The sequence below is a fragment of the Pseudorasbora parva genome, chromosome 24, assembly GCF_024679245.1.
Source record: "Pseudorasbora parva isolate DD20220531a chromosome 24, ASM2467924v1, whole genome shotgun sequence".
NCBI lineage: Eukaryota > Metazoa > Chordata > Actinopteri > Cypriniformes > Gobionidae > Pseudorasbora > Pseudorasbora parva.
The window spans coordinates 7,770,603-7,790,421 of NC_090195.1; the positions used below are offsets into that span (position 1 = coordinate 7,770,603).

General features: G+C 37.6%; 1 protein-coding gene across 2 annotated transcripts in view; it reads left to right on the forward strand.

Moving 5' to 3' along the window:
* Window positions 1-19,819, forward strand: part of LOC137064239 (matrix metalloproteinase-16-like) — a 76,933-nt gene that overhangs the window by 50,595 nt on the left and 6,519 nt on the right. For both annotated transcript variants that reach the window (XM_067435606.1, XM_067435607.1), the window contains 5 exons: window positions 637-798; window positions 4,569-4,786; window positions 13,107-13,245; window positions 17,183-17,333; window positions 17,415-17,530. In XM_067435606.1, coding sequence (XP_067291707.1) covers window positions 637-798; window positions 4,569-4,786; window positions 13,107-13,245; window positions 17,183-17,333; window positions 17,415-17,530 — 786 coding nt within the window. The remainder of the gene's footprint in view (window positions 1-636; window positions 799-4,568; window positions 4,787-13,106; window positions 13,246-17,182; window positions 17,334-17,414; window positions 17,531-19,819) is intronic.

Sequence of the window (19,819 nt, forward strand, 5' to 3'; positions counted from 1 at the left end):
TGAAGGCAGGGGGGTGTTTTTTATGGGTTTATTTCAAATATTAAGTGTTCAACAACGATTCTCAGAAATTACCTTTAAAACAAATTCTAGTTGATTGGGTCCTTAAAAGTGGGGTTTACATATCAGAATGGAGCCAGGTTGCTGAATGTTTTAGATTCATAAAAAAGAAAAGGCTCAAAAGAGTCACCTTAGAAACCATTTGCAAGAGCACATTTTGATTCACTAAAATCAAAATGACTCGAGTTGTTTATTTGTGAATTTGACTACAATCATCATGGTATTTTTTAAAATATATTTTTTTTGATGAATCGAGTAAAAAATAATCCACTCATAAGAATAATTTGTTCATTTTTATTTACCTGATTTTTATTTACCTCATTTTTATTTATCTGAATCAGACTGCAATGGTAGCACGCTGTCTTTATGTTTCACTAAAATGAACCAACTCTGAGTTGTCTCAAATCAAAATAAACAATTTGAATTGAATCTTTAAATCAGCCCATCTCTTGCTCTATATTTTTTTATTTACTTTTACAAATTCAGGAATCAGACTTCAATGATGTTAGGAAATTTAAGAAGTGACATCGGAGGGTTTTAACGGCCTCAGTTTCACAGTATGTTGTTTTGTGTGTGTAGGGAATGACCTCTTCCTGGTGGCGGTACATGAGCTGGGTCATGCGCTAGGCCTGGAGCACTCCAATGACCCCACTGCCATCATGGCCCCCTTCTATCAGTACATGGACACAGAGAACTTCAGACTGCCACACGACGATCTGCAGGGCATCCAGAAGATCTACGGTAACATTCACACAGAAACGCACTAAATTCACAACATACCTTTTCTCAGCAAACACTAAATATTAAACCTGAGTGTGTAGCTCAAATCAGTACTCCTTAAAGGGGTGGTTCAGTGGTTGTTTTCTAGGCTTGGTTGTTTTTATGGGGCGCAGTATAACATGTCTTAATACTTTATTTTTCTTATATTTGACCTTTATTCCACACCGCTGTTTCCCCTGTCCTTTGAAAAGCTCATTTGCTTCCTGCTTCTATGAAGCCCAGCCCCCCGAGAAACGCAATGTTTTTCTGTTTTTCCGCATACTCTACAGTAGGGAAGCAGCAGCCTGTGTGTTTTTGATTGACAAATTGACTCATAAGTGTCTCTGATGCTCACTGTTTTTTATTCATCACGCTATACTGCACTGATTTTATCCCCTTTTTCTGTGGAGAGAGGATTAATTAACAAAAAATTTACATTTTATTAAACAATTTAAGTGCTGTTTTGCCTGTTTTGTGATCAATATGTCATCTTGCTCTGGTTTTATCTTTTTTACTTTAGAGAGAATATAAATTAATAACATTTTTACATTTTATTAAAATATATATATATTTATAAAAAAGCTGTTTTGCAGATGTTGAGGTGACTAGGGTTATTGGGTGGGTTGTATGCAGGCTTAAAGGGATTTTTCACTCAATTTTTTTTTAATTCTGTCATTATTTACTCGCCATTCCAAACCGGTAGGACACATCTTCTTCATAAAATGTAAAATCTACATTTCCCTCCGTTCCTCCACACCGATCCAGAATAACATGTTGGTGAGATGTTCAGATCCTCTTTCCTGGATCCCATTCAACATCCGTCCCTTCAGTCTTCCTCTTTCCTCCCCGACACAGGAAGCGACTGCGGAGGGCGGAGATACTCGTTCATCTTATGTATCACGCACACATTCCCAACCACATTCTTTCAATATCCATTACTCTCACGAGACCAGATCTCTCTCTATATTTCTGTTTCATTCGTCTGTGTTATACAACATGAAGGGCTGTAATCCTCGCTCTATTTCAGGAGATTTGATTTCATACAGTCCCTCCTCTCTGTGGTCCTGTGGGCCGCTCACATCTCCAGAGGGGTAAATCCTGTCAGGAGACACTCCTCCTTGATTCATGCTTAAAGTCATTCATTATTTTCTCTGTTTAACCACCTATCCTTTCATTCTGACAGAGGACTTCTTGACCTCTCGATCTGTCAGCTCGTAGCGTTCTGCCGGCTCTTCCAAAAATCTGACGTCTTAGTTCATTGTGCTAACAGCTTGAACTCTTCAGCGCGGGTCAGCCGTCTGCTGTGATAATGAGTCCATAGATAATCGAGGTGGATGCTGGACTATAATTGATGCGAGAGCACATTATTATACCAACACTCCAGATGAATATTATGAAACCAGTTATTCAGTTCACTACATTATCTAACTTGTCTGACCATTATTTTTTAAATAATGCATAAAAAAACACATATTCAATAATAAATTATATATACAGGTCCTTCTCAAAAAATTAGCATATTGTGATAGTTCATTATTTTCCATAATGTAATGATCAAAATTAAACTTTCATATATTTTAGATTCATTGCACACCAACTGAAATATTTCAGGTCTTTTATTGTTTTAATACTGATGATTTTGGCATACAGCCCAAAATTCTTAAAAATCTAAAAAAAATTGCATATCATGAAAAGGTTCTCTAAACGAACTATTAACCCAATCATCTGAATCAACTAATTAACTCTAAAAACCTGCAAAAGATTCCTGAGGCTTTTAAAAACTCCCAGCCTGGTTCATTACTTAAAACCGCAATCATGGGTAAGACTGCCGACCTGACTGCTGTCCAGAAGGCCATCACTGACACCCTCAAGCGAGAGGTTAAGACACAGAAAGACATTTCTGAACGAATAGGCTGTTCCCAGAGTGCTGTATCAAGGCACCTCAGTGGGAAGTCTGTGGGAAGGAAAAAGTGTGGCAAAAAACGCTGCACAACGAGAAGAGGTGACCGGACCCTGAGGAAGATTGTGGAGAAGGACCGATACCTTGGGGGACCTGCGGAAGCAGTGGACTGAGTCTGAAGTAGAAACATCCAGAGCCACCGTGCACAGGCGTGTTCAGGAAATGGGCTACAGGTGCCGCATTCCCCAGGTCAAGCCACTTTGGGCTACAGAGAAGCAGCACTGGACTGTTGCTCAGTGGTCCAAAGTACTTTTTTCGGATGAAAAATAATTTTCGGTCATTCAGAAATCAAGGTGCCAGAGTCTGGAGGAAGACTGGGGAGAAGGAAATGCCAAATTGCCTGAAGTCCAGTGTCAAGTACCCACAGTCAGTGATGGTCTGGGGTGCCATGTCAGCTGCTGGTGTTGGTCCACTGTGTTTTATCAAGGGCAAGGTCAATGCAGCTAGCTATCAGGAGATTTTGGAGCACTTCATGCTTCCATCTGCTGAAAAGCTTAATGAAGATGAAGATTTTGTTTTTCAGCACGACCTGGCACACGCTCACAGTGCCAAAACCACTGGTAAATGGTTTACTGACCATGGTATTGCTTTGCTCAATTGGCCTGCCAACTCTCCTGACCTGAACCCCATAGAGAATCTGTGAGAATCTGTGATTGTGAAGAGAAAGTTGAGAGACGCAAGACCCAACACTCTGGATGAGCTTAAGGCCGCTATCGAAGCATCCTGGGCCTTCATAACACCTCAGCAGTGCCACAGGCTGATCGCCTCCATGCCACGCCGCATTGAAGCAGTCATTTCTGCAAAAGGATTCCCGACCAATAGTGAGTGCACAACCGAACATAATTATTTGAAGGTTGACTTTTTTTGTATTAAAAACACTTTTGTTTTATTGGTCAGATGAAATATGCAAAAAAAAAAAAAATAGATTTTTTTGAGGGTTTTCAGTTGGTGTGCAATGAATCTAAAATATATGAAAGTGTAATTTTTATCATTACATTATGGAAAATAATGAACTTTATCACAATATGCTAATTTTTTGAGAAGGACCTGTATATAAATTATTATCCCAGAGAACGCATCCCAAATATATATATATATATATATATATATATATATATATATATATATATATATATATATATATATATATATATATATATATAATTAAGAAAAATATATAAATGAATTATTTTTGTAATGTAAGATTTATAATAATACTATTTTTTTTTAGGTAATTATTTATTATTATTATTATTATAACACAAAAACCATAAACTGAATTAAAGTTAGGCTAATACAATATATATTTAATGATATAATTGTAATAAATATAATTAATTATAAGTAATTATTTATTATTATTCATTAAAAACTGAATCATATACATTTGATTATTTATTTATTTAATTTATTAATAAAAAATATATTATTGAATTTTAATATTTATTAAATAATTTTGTTATATGTCTTTTAAAAAGCGATAACAGAAATATGATGATAATAAACATATAGCAGTTTTCAGTGAGATTTAATTAGGCTCTAAAAGTTGTATAAAACTGCATCATGATAAAACACAATATCATTCCGTCAAGTAATGAACTAGCTGAGCTGTAGGGTGTTGACACGCAACATGGCACATTAATATGGTCTTCATACTTCTTTTGAAACCAAATTTTGCTTTTTATAAAGAGGTTTTTGGCTTAAAACACCTCAATTGTGAAAAAAATACTAGAAATTAGAAATCATTGCTGTGTTTGATGACCCTCATCTCTCTCTCTCTCTCTCTTTTCAGGACCTCCAGATAAACTTCCTCAGCCCACAAGACCTCTACCAACGGTTCCGCCCGTCCGCTCGCACCCTCCCGTAGATCCACGCAAAAACGACAGGCAGACGCGGCCTCCACGAATACCGACCGGCGACAAACCTTTGCACCCGAACGCTAAGCCAGACATCTGCGACGGCGGCTTTAACACGCTTGCCATCCTCAGGAGGGAGATGTTTGTGTTCAAGGTAAGCCAACGAATGAGACAAACAGTATCTCTCTGAAACGCACAAAACATACACACAGATTCTTAATTACTATATGAAATGAGCTCATTTCAAGCTTATGGTCTCATAACTGCAGCTTCAACACTGTGTTTAGAGCGCTGGCAGCCTCAGCTGACAAACACACACGTGGCGGCCGCAGGAAACGTTTCAGTGTGTGGGTGTTTTCCTCTTTGTTCTCTTGAGCTTGTGCTGAAAGCAAGTGACCTATTAGTCAGAGCCAATGAGCTTTTCTTTGCTCGCTGAACCTGAGAGCTGCCTTCAATGAATCCTTAAACCTCTAGTGTGATAGTTCAGTGTATCAGAAGAGCTGAGCGTTAGCAATCACTGTGTGGATTATGAAGCTCTGACCCTACTAATGAAAGCTTGAACCTCACCAGTGGAAAAAGATAAAGGGAGGCTCATGGAAAGCAGATCAGCTGAACTGTTTAGTTCTACATATAATGTAGGCAACAACATTTTCAGATAATGTCTTGTAATTGCATATCATAATCACATGGTATTCAGAGTAAAGTAACCATAGGAACAGAAGGCTATTCGAGTGTTTTCTTTATTGAAGTATTAATATTATTTTTTCAATTTGTTATAGATTTTTATATCACCAATATATTGCCAAATACACTGGTTTTATGCTATAGATCAGTCAGAAGGATGCATTTAATTAGAATAAAGGATGTAAAACATGTACCCAGCCATCCACGTGATTCATCAGACCAGGCCACCTTCTTTAATTGCTCTGTGGTCCAGTTCTGATGCTCACGTGCCCATTGTTGGCGATTTCGGAGGTAGACAGGGGTCAGCATTGGCACCCGGACTGGTCTGCGGCTATGAAAATCTGACACCTTTCTATCAGAACCAGCATTAACTTCTTGAGCAATTTGAGCTCCAGTAGCTCGTCTGTTTGATCAGACCACACGGGCCAGCCTTCACTCCCCATGTGCATCAATGAGCCTTGGCCACCCATGACCCTGTCGCCGGTTCACCATTGTTACTTCCTTGGAGCACTTTTGACAGATACTGACCACTGCAGACCGGGAACACCCCACAAGAGCTGTAGTTTTGGAGTTGCTCTGACCCAGTCATCTAGCCACCACAATCTGGCCCTTATCAATCAAAGCCTTACGCTTGCCCATTTTTCTGCTTCTAACACATCAAGTTTGAGGACAAAATGTTCACTTGCTGCCTATATCCCACCCACAGGTGCTGGGATGAAGAGATAGTCCGTGTTATTCATCTGTCATAATGTTATGCCTGATTGATATATATGAATAACACCGATTATCTCTTCATCACAGCACCTGTGGGTGGGATATAGGCAGCAAATGAACAAATTTTGTGCGTGCGTGCGTGTGTGTTCCAGATGTAAAAAAAAATCAAATCTAAAAAAAAGGTTTATGACTCCAAAATCCATAACTGCCAAAGTCTATAAAATGTCCAAACAAGAACAAATTAAGAAAAGTTGTGAATCAATGTCTAGTAACTGCACACAGGGCACCAAAAGAGGTTTGCAGAAGATAAAACTTGAATAGATTAACAATGGAAACTCTTTTTAAAAAGTCAATTCTCTCTGAAAGTATATTATGCCATCTTACTTATGGATCTTTAGGAGATGTGAATAGAGGCTGAACTCGAGTGTTGTGTTGTAGCTCTCTGATATCTCCGAAGGCCACTGCAGCCAGTGTTTTTGTATATTTTGCTCTGTTTAAAAATAGATGGAATTCATTTGTCAGACTTTGCAGAAAGTGTTTTTTTTTTTTAAGAATAGCCAAACTCATACTGACGTGTAGATTTATTCCACTTGAAGAGGGTTTTTGTTGGGCTCTAATCTTGTCACTTGGTCTCCACTCCCAGTTTCACAGCAGACGCCTCTGGGAAAACAAAATCTATCATGAATACTGTTACATTTCCTCACTCACTCAGTCTCTCGCTCTCTCGCACGCTGTAAACTGGAGTAGTCTATCATCGCATCTAGACAAAAACACAAACATATTTCTGCGCAGTAAAACGCTCAAAGTCTGCCATCTAAGTGTACTGAGGTGTATCAACAGTAATATCGGCGTCGGATTCCTCATATTGGCGGCACATAGTTGTGGACGGACGACCTGATTGGCTGAAAGACAACAGACTTACACTGACAGATCCATAATAATTAATAATCAAATATATAAATCACTGCATGCCATACAGGGCAATTAGATTATCTAGGTTATTTACCTTATAATGGAATAAAAAAAAATCTATTTTAAATAATATGATATAATGCATGATACATTTATGAATAAAGAAATATATAAATATCATATTTAATATATTTTAGATTTACAATAAATATACAATATGAATATATTGCACTTTTATTTCCTAATCTAAAAAATGTTTTTTTAAATGTCAAAATTAAGTCTGTACACTAAAGTCTATAAAATAATACAATTAAGAATGTATATTAAATAATAAATATTATATACTGCATGATAAATACATAAATAAATACATAAAATATGTAACATACGGTATAAATATATTCAATAAGCTTTTATTTTTAATATTAAATTCAAATTTTGTACATTATAATAAGTTCATATATAAGCAATAAAATATATATAAAATAATGAAAATTATATATATATATATATATATATATATATATAGATAGATATGTATATATAGATATATACAGTAAATTTTAATACATAAATAAAATATATAAAATATTTTATTTATAATAAATATACAGTAAAAATATACTTCATAAAAAATGTTAAATGTCAAAATTAATGTCTACACTGAAAAAAAAGTGCATTGGATTTACATAATTTAATTGTGTACATCGGTCTCACATGAATTATGTTATTAGTTGTATTAGTCCAGAGCCTAAGCAAATGCTTCACTCTTCTTCATAAAAATAACCCACAATAATTAAAAATTTTCCTACAATCCCAACATAATTGAAAATTAAACTCTATTAAACACAATCAAGTCTCCCCCTTTCTCATTGTGCTCAAAAATACTTAAAAAACACTTTTACATATAAAATAACATTTACTCTCTTTCGATTTAGCCATATGCAAATCATGCTGGGAACTAACAAGCACCGTCCAGTTTCAGTTAATGCAACACAAATCAATCATGTTACACAACACAAACGGATTAAGTTTGACTTCAATTTGACTTATATTTAAATGGATTGAACAAAATCAAATTAAGTTTGGACCAAATGTAAAGCAATTGTATTGCTTTAGCTCATTTTAATTAAGCAATTTGAACAAGCAGTAAAAAAAAAATCTGTGTATAAACCCTGTACGTACAATTACTACCAAAGTAAATAAAAGCACACTTTGTTCTGTATCATTTCTCCAGTAATATAAACAGTCAGCTCCCTCCTCCTCCCTTTCTCTCTGTAAGTATGTGTACAGTGTGTGTGAGTGTGTACGAGAGAGTCTCCCTCACTCATCTGACTGCCCGTCTCCCGAGCGCTGGTGTTTGATGCGGTTTAAGTCTGTGCCCGATGACAGATCTCTTCCGTCCAGTCCTGTGAGGAGAGTTTCGCAGTCCGGTGAGGGATCTGTAGACTGAAACAGTGAGAGGCAGAGAGATAGCGGCCGATCTCCCAGCAGCAAGCTCTCAACCTGCCCAGCGCCACACTGCTTGTGCTGCTTTCATCTTTCCGATGCATCTCTCATCCCTCCATCTCCCTGCACGCATCCCTGTGTTCAATATTGGCTGGTTGTTACGGTCTGCTTCATTTGAACAGGCTAAACCTCACACACACACACCACACGAACGCCCTGCGTGGAATCCGTATTCAAATCCTAATGCTAAGCTCTTGTAACTTACTGTTTCGTCCTGAAAATTCAGACAAATTAAAATATTAGTGAAATGTAAATATTAAATATCAAACTTGTATTATAACTTAAACACTATTCCCCCCAATTCCAGCCCAATATAGTATAGCTTTTAAAAGATCACAACTAAACCATTCTGATTTCACAAGAAGTTCTGAGCCTCTGATCCTAATAATTCAACAGCATGTGCTTCAATTTCTCTAATCCTACCACTGCTTCCTGTACTACAAAATTACATTTACTTTTCACTCCTCCATGTTACACAGCTAAATTTAAGATATTTTAAATTGAAGACAGTCCAAATTGTACCAGATAATGGTCTCTCTGAGAGAGACTGTTCCTCAAAATGAGGTACGGAGGGTCACATAAGGCTGTCTTTCTTACAGAATAAAGCAGAATACGTTTTTTGGTCCATGACCCATTTTTTAAGTTCCAAAATCTACATTTTTAGCCTACATTTTAAGATTTCACAGATGCACTATATTGTTTAACTGCCAATTTTTTTTTACTGTTTAACATTATTTAGTCAATTTAATTGTTATTAAAGGGCATCTCCGGTGAGAAATGAACCTAGGGGTAATGAACACATGGTTACCGACTAGATCGTTCCCTGGGATGCGTTTTCATGAAAATCGAATGTAAAGAGTTTCATCTCAAAAAACAGATTAGCGTATAACTCTTGTCTATGGGGCACAGAGTACGTGAAACTAAATCGCTAGTTAATACCACTTACAAGGCTCAAAATAGTCTCACTAACACGGTAGCATAATGAGGGTCCCTACATGCAAACCGAAGCATTGCAAACTTTGTAAGAGTACAAACAGTTTAATAAGAAGATAAAGATTACGCGTATACAGACAGAAGCCATCTTGGATAACAGTCTCAACGAGTCGAGCCACGAAAAAAGTTTAATTTGGGATTGTCCAACTCACGACCCCAAACTACAAGCCAAAGCATTAGTGATTAGTAAACACCACTAATAACCAAAATGCCAGTTATTTATCTGTGTGATACTTTTTCAGTTACAGTATTTTCTCCAAGAACACCGAATACTACTTTGACTCCCAAAAGACTGTGTGTGGTTTGATGAACGGCAGCTCTGACAGTGTCTGTGTAGTTGTGTATGGTATCAGATAATGGAAAAAGAATTGATTACACATTCATAGTATCATAGATAAACACGTTCTCAAAATCTCTCTCTCTCTCTCTCTCTCTCTCTCTCTCTCTCTCTCTCTCTCTCGTTTAAAAGGAGTTACAAAACATGTTACAAAACATTCACCACAAGTCAGGCATTTTTCAAAACAACATTTCCGTTCCATTTAATAACATTAAGTGATAGAAATTATATTTAAATCAATTTTAGATATATAATAATACTTTGCTTGCATCAGTTTTTAATGCACATTAAATATTGAATAATATTTTTACACTTTTGCGTTGTTTGATAAAATCACAGCTTGATTGGAAATGACAAACAATAAAAATATTGAATAACCAAGTATACCATTCTTCTGTCAGTGTGTAAATGACAATTCGAGGAATATTTTGCAGGGGATACAAAAAGGGGATGATTGTTATTGTTAACTAAAACTAAGAATGTTGAAATAATTTTTTTATTTAAAAAAAAATGTTTTATTTGCAAATAGCTGAAATATATTTTTTGTTATATATAAAATTACTAAAACTGAAATAAAAATTAAATTGAAATACTTATAAAATAACAAAAACTACTAAAAATGACTAAAGCACTTAACAAATTACAAAAATCTCAACTTGAATTTTATTGAAAATAAATATTTAATTTTAAATATTAATGAATAATAGCCTGACAAGCCAGACCCACATTAAGATGTTTGGTCTGGGAACGCACTGTTGGCAGGGCTCAATCCGAGGGGCGGGATAAACGGTTGTCTTTCAAACTCCCTCTGCACGCGATAGGATAGCACTACAACCAACCAGAGCAACCACAGAAAGTGAAGCGGAGCTAGCTGATAGATTGGCAAAACTCTGAACACATCTTCCTTTTTTAAGATTGGCTCACTTGCCGTTCTTTGTTCATGTATCAGAGAAAAGCTTACAGGGTTGCGGCCAAAGCCGATTTAAAAGAGCACTGTTTGCCAGCTTTGTTTTCAAGTAGCATGCAAAACCATTGCAACTCTGCCTTCATTATGTTAAGCCCGCCCACCGACTCGATACACAATGTGATTGGCCTGACCAGAGTTTGGTTTTTCAAGCTCGCAAGCCTACGAAGAGTTGCTAGACGACCCTGGCGGCAAATTACCACTAGGGTGCATCTAGGTTTCTAGGCTAAATGAATACTAGAATAGTGTATACATATAATACTACAATAGCACTAGTATGAGATTTTGTCATCTCTGTAATGGAGTACAAACTACTGTCAATGGGAACAGGCAGGATTTACAGGCTGAAGAAGTGTCATCTGAGTGCGCTGTTTTAGAGATACGGATGGTCAAATGACATGCTTCAATTTGCTACAATAGATTAGTCAAGAGAAGCAAATCTGCTTGAAGAATAATGGAGGTGTCATTCTCGATCCATGTTATGCTGAAGTTTGCTTTTACTGTAAATTCTGTATTCTGAGACATACAGAGATACAGCAAAGTGTCTCAAAACTTCTCATATAAAAGATGCACTTTTAGATGCTATAACTGTGACGTTGGTCAGTACCATGTTTCAGCTGTTTTACACAAAACATCCCATCCAAAACATGACATCCCATTCTTAATCCGAAGTGTTTAATATGGAGTAAGCTTACCCTTTGCCGCTATAACAGCTTCAACTCTTCTGGGAAGGCTTTCCACAAGGTTTAGGAGTGTGTTTATGGGGATTTTTGACCATTTTTCTAGAAGCTCATTTGTGAGGTCAGGCACTGATGTTGGCCGAGAAGGCCTGGCTCTCAGTCTCTGCTCTAATTCATCCTAAAGGTGCTCTGTCGGGTTGAGGTCAGGACTGGCCAGTTGAGTTCCTCCAGACCAAACTCACTCCTCCATGTCTTTATGGACCTTGCTTTGTGCACTGGTGCGCAGTCATGTTGGAACATCACAAAACTGTTCCCACAAAGTTGGGAGCATGTAATTGTCCAAAATGTCTTGGTATGCTGACGCATTAAGCGTTCCTTTTCCCTGGAACTAAGGGGCCAAGCCCAACCCTTTAAACAAATCAGCACACCATAATCCCCCATGCACCAAATTTACGTTTGGCACAATGCAGTCAGGCAAGTACTGTCCACCAAGCAACCACCAAACCCAGACTCATCCATTGGATTCCCTGATAGATAAGTGTGATTATCTGCAGAGAGAACTTAGATAAGTTCTCCACACGTCTCCACTGCTCTAGAGTCCAGTGGTGGTGTGCTTTAAACCTCTGCATCCGACACTTTGCATTGCACTTGGTGATGTAAGCCTGGGAGGCCATGGAAAGGCCACACAAAGTTTGGAGGTTTGTAGTTTCTGACTCTTCAGAAAGTTGGCGACTTCCTCTGTGCACTGTGCGCCTCAGCATGCGCTGACCCCGCTCTGTGATTTTATGTGACCTACCACTTCGTGGCTGAGTTGCTGTTGTTCCCAATTGCTTCCACTTTGTTACAATACCACTAACAGTTGACTATAGATTATTTAGTAGGGAGGACATTTCACAGATGGACTTATTGCACTGTTAGTAACCTATCACGGTACCACTAAAGTAAGAAGTCTACAGGTTTGGAACAAATAGAGATAATGCTTGCAAGAAAATGCTTGTTGTTAATCCAGTTTATGAGGCGACAGGCTTGATGTCCCATCATCCTCTGTGGCTGTTAAAACACAGATACGCATCAATTAAACACCTAATGTGCATCCTCTGCTCTTCACTAGGACTAAAAAGCCTTTGCGTCTGTCAGGAACTGTGAATTAGAGAAAAAAAAATCAAATTGCCCCCAGTGTCTATTCACTTGAACGAACATCCCATCATAATCTTGATTTCTGGACTCATGAGTAGGAAATTCCCAGGAGACAACGATTGTTACAGCCACCACAGAGTGATGACGGAGATATTGTCTGTTTTGCCACCGACGTTTAAACAAGCTTTGGAGACATCAAAGCAGTGACATCAAAGCTGTAGATATGTGACGGAGGATTTTCCAAAGCTGGAAGTGAGAGCAGCTGTGGCCGGCACACAGTAGGTAAAGGGCAGGATGCAACTAAAACTATTCCATGTAGGAAAGTGCCTGTTTGGGTTTGATTTAATCAAATATCATTTTTCGCCCTAAAATAAATGACGGAATAGCTGTTTATAAGACAAAGCCTCTAAAGCCTCAAACTGACCAAAGAGACAACATGCAAAGCCTTATGACATCCATCTGGAGCTGTAAACCCCGAAACATGCCATGCAACTAATGTTTCTGTATGTGTTTTTTCTCTTTCAATCATCTTCCATCTATGAAGGACCACTGGTTTTGGAGGGTCAGAGATAATGCTGTGATGCCCGGTTACCCCATGCTCATCAATGTCTTCTGGAGGGGTCTGCCACCCAAGATTGATGCCGTCTATGAGAACAGCAAGGGCAAATTTGTGTTTTTCAAAGGTAAGATTTTTACACATCAGATCAACATCCCTCAGCGCAGTTTGTTTACAAGTGTAAGAGGCAAGTTGTGTTTAGAGATAGCGAGGGAACAGAGTGAAGGTGAGACTTAACCTCGTTTCTACAGAGAGGTCAACTGCTGGAGGGCTCTCACTGGGTTTATCTACACCGATTTATGGAAAAGGAGGCAGTTTGCCTTTAGATATAACAACATTAGGAATTCATCTAATGAATACAGGAGAATGCATGTGTGTGAGAGCGAATCTCAAAAAACCTGTCAAGAGCATGGGTCATATTTTACCCAAAATTAAAACATCAAGATGCTTGTATTTTATATATTTTTTATATATATATATATTTATTTATATTATATATTTTATATTTTGCTTACAGAAAATTAAGAAAATTTACAGAAAATTAAATATTAGAAAATATTTTGCTTTTGCCAAACTCACTCTTCTCCATTTTCCCATTGCATATCAGCTCAGAAGGCATTTATTTGAAATAAATATTAAGAAAATATTATTAAAGTTGGTAACGGATATTTAATAGTTGGAAATAAAGTGTTTAATTGTTAGGGTTTACAAGTAAACAAGTAGTGTATAATAACAGGCCTTTAATATAATACTATAATCCCCTGATCTGTAAATAGTATCCGCCATTATTTGCACTACGTATAAACAGCATCTAGCAACTATTTAGTGTAAAGAAAATACTTTTTGTCGCTATTTGCACTTACTACCTTAATATTTTTTTGTATTGTGCTTTTTTTTTGACAATTAAGCACATTTTACTTAAGTTCAAAATCTCATCAGGTCCCAAATACTAATAATCACATACAAATTTTACACTGTTTATTCATAATAATAATGATAATAATAATAGTCATAATAACATAAATGATCAGGGCCAAGCACAGACGTTCGTACAAATTGTATCAGCTGACGTTCTTATTATTCTGCTTTTTTTCTTATTCTTCCGCTCTTGAGTCTATGAACTGCTTGTGTGAAAGTTGGCCTAACATTAACTACACCCATTTTGGAGTCTCTAACTCAATCCCTCTAGTGCCACCAACTGTCCAAATTTGCACTCATGTTTATACTAATAACTTTTGAAGGGCTAGAAACAAAATAGTAAAAATTGTCCCTCTGATCGCACCCAATAACGTCATTTTTTGTAGTTTCGGAAAATTAACTTTTATCCGATTTGCAAGAAAATTTAACCAGATCATCTTCAGACAATGGGAAAAAAAGTTATGTAATTCAAATCGATTCATCATTCGTTTTCGAATAACATGCAAGACATGTGGCTTAAGTTTGCATGTGTTTCCAGGTCCGTATATATTTCTGCCTTGTGTATTTTTCTTTTTAATAAACAGTTAATATTTTTTTCTTATTTATCTCTCTACTTGTAATTTTTAGAGTAATTACGAGTCTTTCCTAGTAAACTGTCAAGTGTCAGCTTTCAAATGATACCTTTGATTTGTATGTAGTCAGAAGGACTCATTAGCAGCAACTATTTTATTTTGGATATGTCATTTTGCACTCCCTTGCCAAAAGGTGGGCTGACTGCTAAGGGGTTAAACATCATATAAATTAAAACTGCCTGATGTTAGTGAATGAAATGTGGACCTCTGGACGAGCTACAGAACTGTGCAAGCATTAGGAGTGTTGATGGACTAGATCTACTCCATCTGTGTTTAATCATCGCTCTGAATCTGATCTGGAAACAGTCTTTCAGAAAAACATGATTTTCTCAGCTTTTTGTTCAAAATGTTGCTTTTTTTAATGAAACCTACCCATATTCAAGTGTTGATAATAAAGTAATGCAAGAAGCTAGAATAAAATGTTTGTTTCAAAAAAGAGGGTCCGCTCTTTCTTTTGATATATTGCATGCTCAGATGTTCAGAAAACAAAATATTCTATGAGCTATTACATTTTGGTGAAAATGTTCAAAAACCCTGGCGGTGCCTGGCAACCTTTTTTTAAAAACGCTGGCAGGGAAAGAGTTAAACAAAACATGAAATTGGTTCAAAACATGAACTCAATGTATTCATGGGTTTTCAACCTTTTGCTTAAAATTGTCTTCAAATGTGTTTATTCGTTTTTGCAGTTGGTCTGCTGCTAGCTTTCTTGTTTGTTTCAGTTGTGCTTGACCCTGATAATTGCTATATTTATCATTATTATTTAAATTTGCAATATTATATTGATGATTTATTATTATTATATAAATAATTATATAAATATAATGATTATTATTATTTTATTAGAGAGAGAGAGAGAGAGAGAGAGAGAGAGAGAGAGAGAGAGAGAGAGAGAGAGAGAGAGAGAGAGAGAGAGAGAGAGAGAGAGAGAGAGAGAGAATAGCCAAAGAGGAAAAGAAGAGGCTGGGCCAAATTAGATACACACACACCTACACAAACACAGCAGTTTTCCACACACTTTTGTTCCTCGACAACCAGACAAATGGTCTCCCGTGTTCAGAGAGCTTAATGAACCTTTTTAGCCCACCATGCCTGTCATCTTAATTATTTATTGCCTGTACACCTCACATCCCCAGTACCAGATCAGAGAGTAAGGAAAAGAGAGGGATGGATTGAATTATGGATGGAACATTTACCAGTTGTTTATGTGTTTTGCCGTGTGATAGTTAAAGCTCACTGAATCAACCTAGTTCCAGATTTTTTTCCTAAAATTGTAAGAAATAATTACATTTGTTTGACATACTGCATAGTAAGGATATAGAGCTGCTTTTAAACTACAAGAATTGTGAAAAATGTTATGTAAATATAAATATAGATAATATAAATGAACATGACTATAATGACCTAAATATATATAATAATAAAGATAAAATGGCTGTATACGAATTTGAATCCAATAATATGGTATTGATGAGAAAGGTTTGAATAAAGTCATCACATTTGTGATTTTCCTTCCCATGGGATAGTACATACACAGTGTGTGTGGTCCATGTGGAAGCAAATAAACACGTTTTTTTTCACACTCATTGCCGGTAGAAAGCAACACACAGTGAGGATCACTTACACTGACCTCTCAGCGTTTAAGTAGGTCAGAAAGCAGGGCCAAATCTGGAAATTTAAATCTGTTGCCCTGGATAACATTGACCTCAAGCCAACATTTACAATAAAATCATCCTGCAATTTCGCTTTCACAAACATACTCACACAATCACTGGCAAAACACACACGCACACTAGAGCTCTCTCGCACCCATCGGCCCCGACTGGCACAGAGAGACGCTGACCCCGCTGAGAGGGTCATGAGAAAGACCCAGGTGACGGGACAGGCATTTCCTCTTCCAGAGGGAAAAAATGACGGACCCGTCCTCCTCTGACCCCTCGGACTCCAAAAAAAACCATGACACCCTTAACCCGTCTACCGTCGACATGCATCACAGACGGTTTCCTGAGCTCAGAGGGTCGCCTGTTCGCCTCCCTCCTCCATAACCGGCACTAAAGCACACTGACATTTTAAAGTGAGGGCATTAACATGTCAGGTCTGAGTAACAGTGGCAGACGCACAGTCAAAGGCCCGGTCACGGTAATTAAAAGCAAACAGGAAGTGCCTGAGCTGTGAAATTGGATGTTTAGTTTTGCTGAAGCAGACATTTATCTGGAAATGATGTAAATATTGGGGATTCCGTATCAATAACCTCAGTGTCAGATCATCAGCGTTTCGAGTCAAATTTTTTACTGTCACAAACAGGATATTCTGTATAGACCCTTATCTCTCAGTCGTAAGTGGAGCAAAACTTGAACAAATCAGCAAGTCAAAGAGAATTTATAGAAACTATGATTTACATTTTCTTCCTTTGACTGAACTAAATCACTGAGCGCTCTCATGAGGCCCAGTGAAAACGTGCAATGGGCTGAACACTGTAATCTCCTGATTTCTCCTTTGTTCTTGTGCTTTTTCTAGGGAAGCAGTTCTGGGTGTTCAAGGACACAATGCTACAGCCTGGCTACCCCCAGGACATCTCAATGTTTGGAAACGGCATGCCATCACAGAGTATAGAGACAGCCGTCTGGTGGGAGGACGTAGCCAAGACCTACTTCTTCAAAGGAGATAGGTATGTGCACAGCATGTGAGCGTTCATCTGTTTGTGTGAGTGTGAGTGTGTGTGTAACTTTCTCGACTTGCCTATATGCAGGTATTGGAGATATAATGAAGACATGAGAACGATGGATCCTGGTTATCCCAAGCCCATCACAGTATGGAAGGGTGTTCCAGATTCTCCGCAGGGAGCGTTTGTTGACAAAGCTAACGGTATTGTTCATCTTTTATAATGTATTTTTTAATGCAACTCAATCAAGATTAAAGTTAGCTGGTAGCCATTTTAACAAGGCTTTTACTGCGAAACTTGAAAATGCAAAAATTATTCAAATCATTTACTCACCCTTATTGTCGTTCCAAACCCGTGTGTTTCTTCTCTAAGGACGGATGCTGTTGGGTTTCAAAAAAGACACGAAAAGCTTTGTGTGAAGAACATGGTGATATATAATTTTTCCTTGGCCTTTCCTTTCCCTGTTCTGCTTTCAAATGTAATACGATGCACAAGTCATATGGTAACAAAATAATAATTTTAAGTCAACTTACCCCAATAAAATAAGATTATGGACCGTATTTTCACGATCTGAATGCATGGTCTTAAGCGCATGGCACAGGTGCACTGAATCCACTTTTGCTAGTTTATTTGTGGATAAAAACAGGCTGTGCTCCAGGTGCATTGTCCAAAAGGGTTGTACCTATTCCCCTAATGAGTAATGGGTGTGTTTTGGGAGTAATGTGCAATAAACCAATCAGAGTCTCATCTCGCATTCCCTTAAAGTTCCCAGAGTCGCTATTTACATGGTGGAATTGGAGAACAGAGAGGAATCATTTAATTTTTAATATTTAATAATGTTTGTGTGCTGCTGCGCATCCCTGTGTGTGTAATAAGCAGAGTGGATGCGCATTGGACACCCGCTTATAGGGCCAGATTATTAACACGCCCTTTAAATAACAAAAAATACTGCACTATTAACTTAAGACCGGGTTTTTTGTTGGTCAATGGCCAAAAATGCACCTGAACACACCTTGTTTTCAGACCAGCGTGCCTATGGGCGAACCGTGCATTTGCTATTTAAACAATGTAACGCTGAAAGTGAAAATTATAACCGTGTCAGGCTAAAACTAGCAAAAAAACACCTGTATTGCGCCGGGTGTATGATAGGGCCATATGAGTTGATATGCTAAGTAAATTTGAGCATCTTGTCAGAAAAGTGAGGTAGTGGTTACTGCTGTTGTGCTCATGCAGATGATATGGGTTTGAATGCGGCTTGCAACGCGTACTAATCTCATGGAATTTCTTGCCGTATCCACTATATTCTGAATGAAAAGGGGAAAAAATGTCAGAAAAAGAACTGGGTATTCCCAAATTTGGGCCCAACATAAAAAGTTGCAATAGATAAGAACAATCAAAAAAATTATATGCTATAAAAACTAATTTAAAGGTGACCTATTATGGCCTTTTTTCAAATTATTGATGCTGCGTATGGGGTCTACTATAATAGGTTTTCATGCTTGAATGTTAAAGCTACACTATGTAACTTTTTTTGTTTCTTAGCTAAAAACACTTAGTTCTTTCAAAAATATATGTGCTCATTAATGTATATTTACTTCTTTCAAGTAATAAAGTATTCTCGTAAGTTTATAATATGCTATTGAAAATACATACGGGTGAGGGGTTCGAATGGCGGTCGCCATGTTGCTCCTCCATCTTGAAAGTACATTAGCCAAAGAGGGACATACCCGTAAATTCAAGCTTCGCCTTTCGTGTTTTAACACTCGATGGCATTGTGTCGAATGTGAAGAGGGGGATTGCCATGTTAATCTTGGACTAAATCGGCCACCGTAGGGGTTAAAACAAAATCAGAAATTGAGAGGAACAGAAACTAATATTCACTGGATTGTCACCTTTTCACCGCTAGATAGGGGAAAATATCACACAGTGTAGCTTTAAAAATCACATAATTTTTCACATTGTTGCAGGCTCTTTACAGTCTAGCAGTAATGCTCTGTTCAGTTCTGGTCTCCATGAAGCATCTTCTTTCAAACAAGGAGTTGTTGTGATTGGTCAACTGCTTCAAGCTTGTTTTGTAAAATAGAGAATAACTCCCTTTGCAGGGAGTCCATGCAGTCCATGAATAACAGCTCATGCAGAACACAGCATCTGAGATTATACAGCATATGATTCAGAATCTTTTCTGTCCATTATGAAGCAGTTTAAAACATTATAGTTCTCATTTACACTGCCCTATTTTCATTCTGCATACAAGAGCTCAGGGTTATGCATTTCAGGGCAAGTGTGACTCTCTGTGGGGGCTCTCGAGGTGGGTACGTCTTGCATGAGTTCAGTCCATAGCTGCAGGCTCGCAGGTCGACCGCCACACACATGCCATCTGTACCCAGCCCCAGTGCCAGGTTTGCCCGTGGACGCAGGCGATCATCTGAGCGTGAAGGGTGGATTAATATTCCAGGGAAATTGTTTGGCTAACCACACTTTGAAAGTGATTG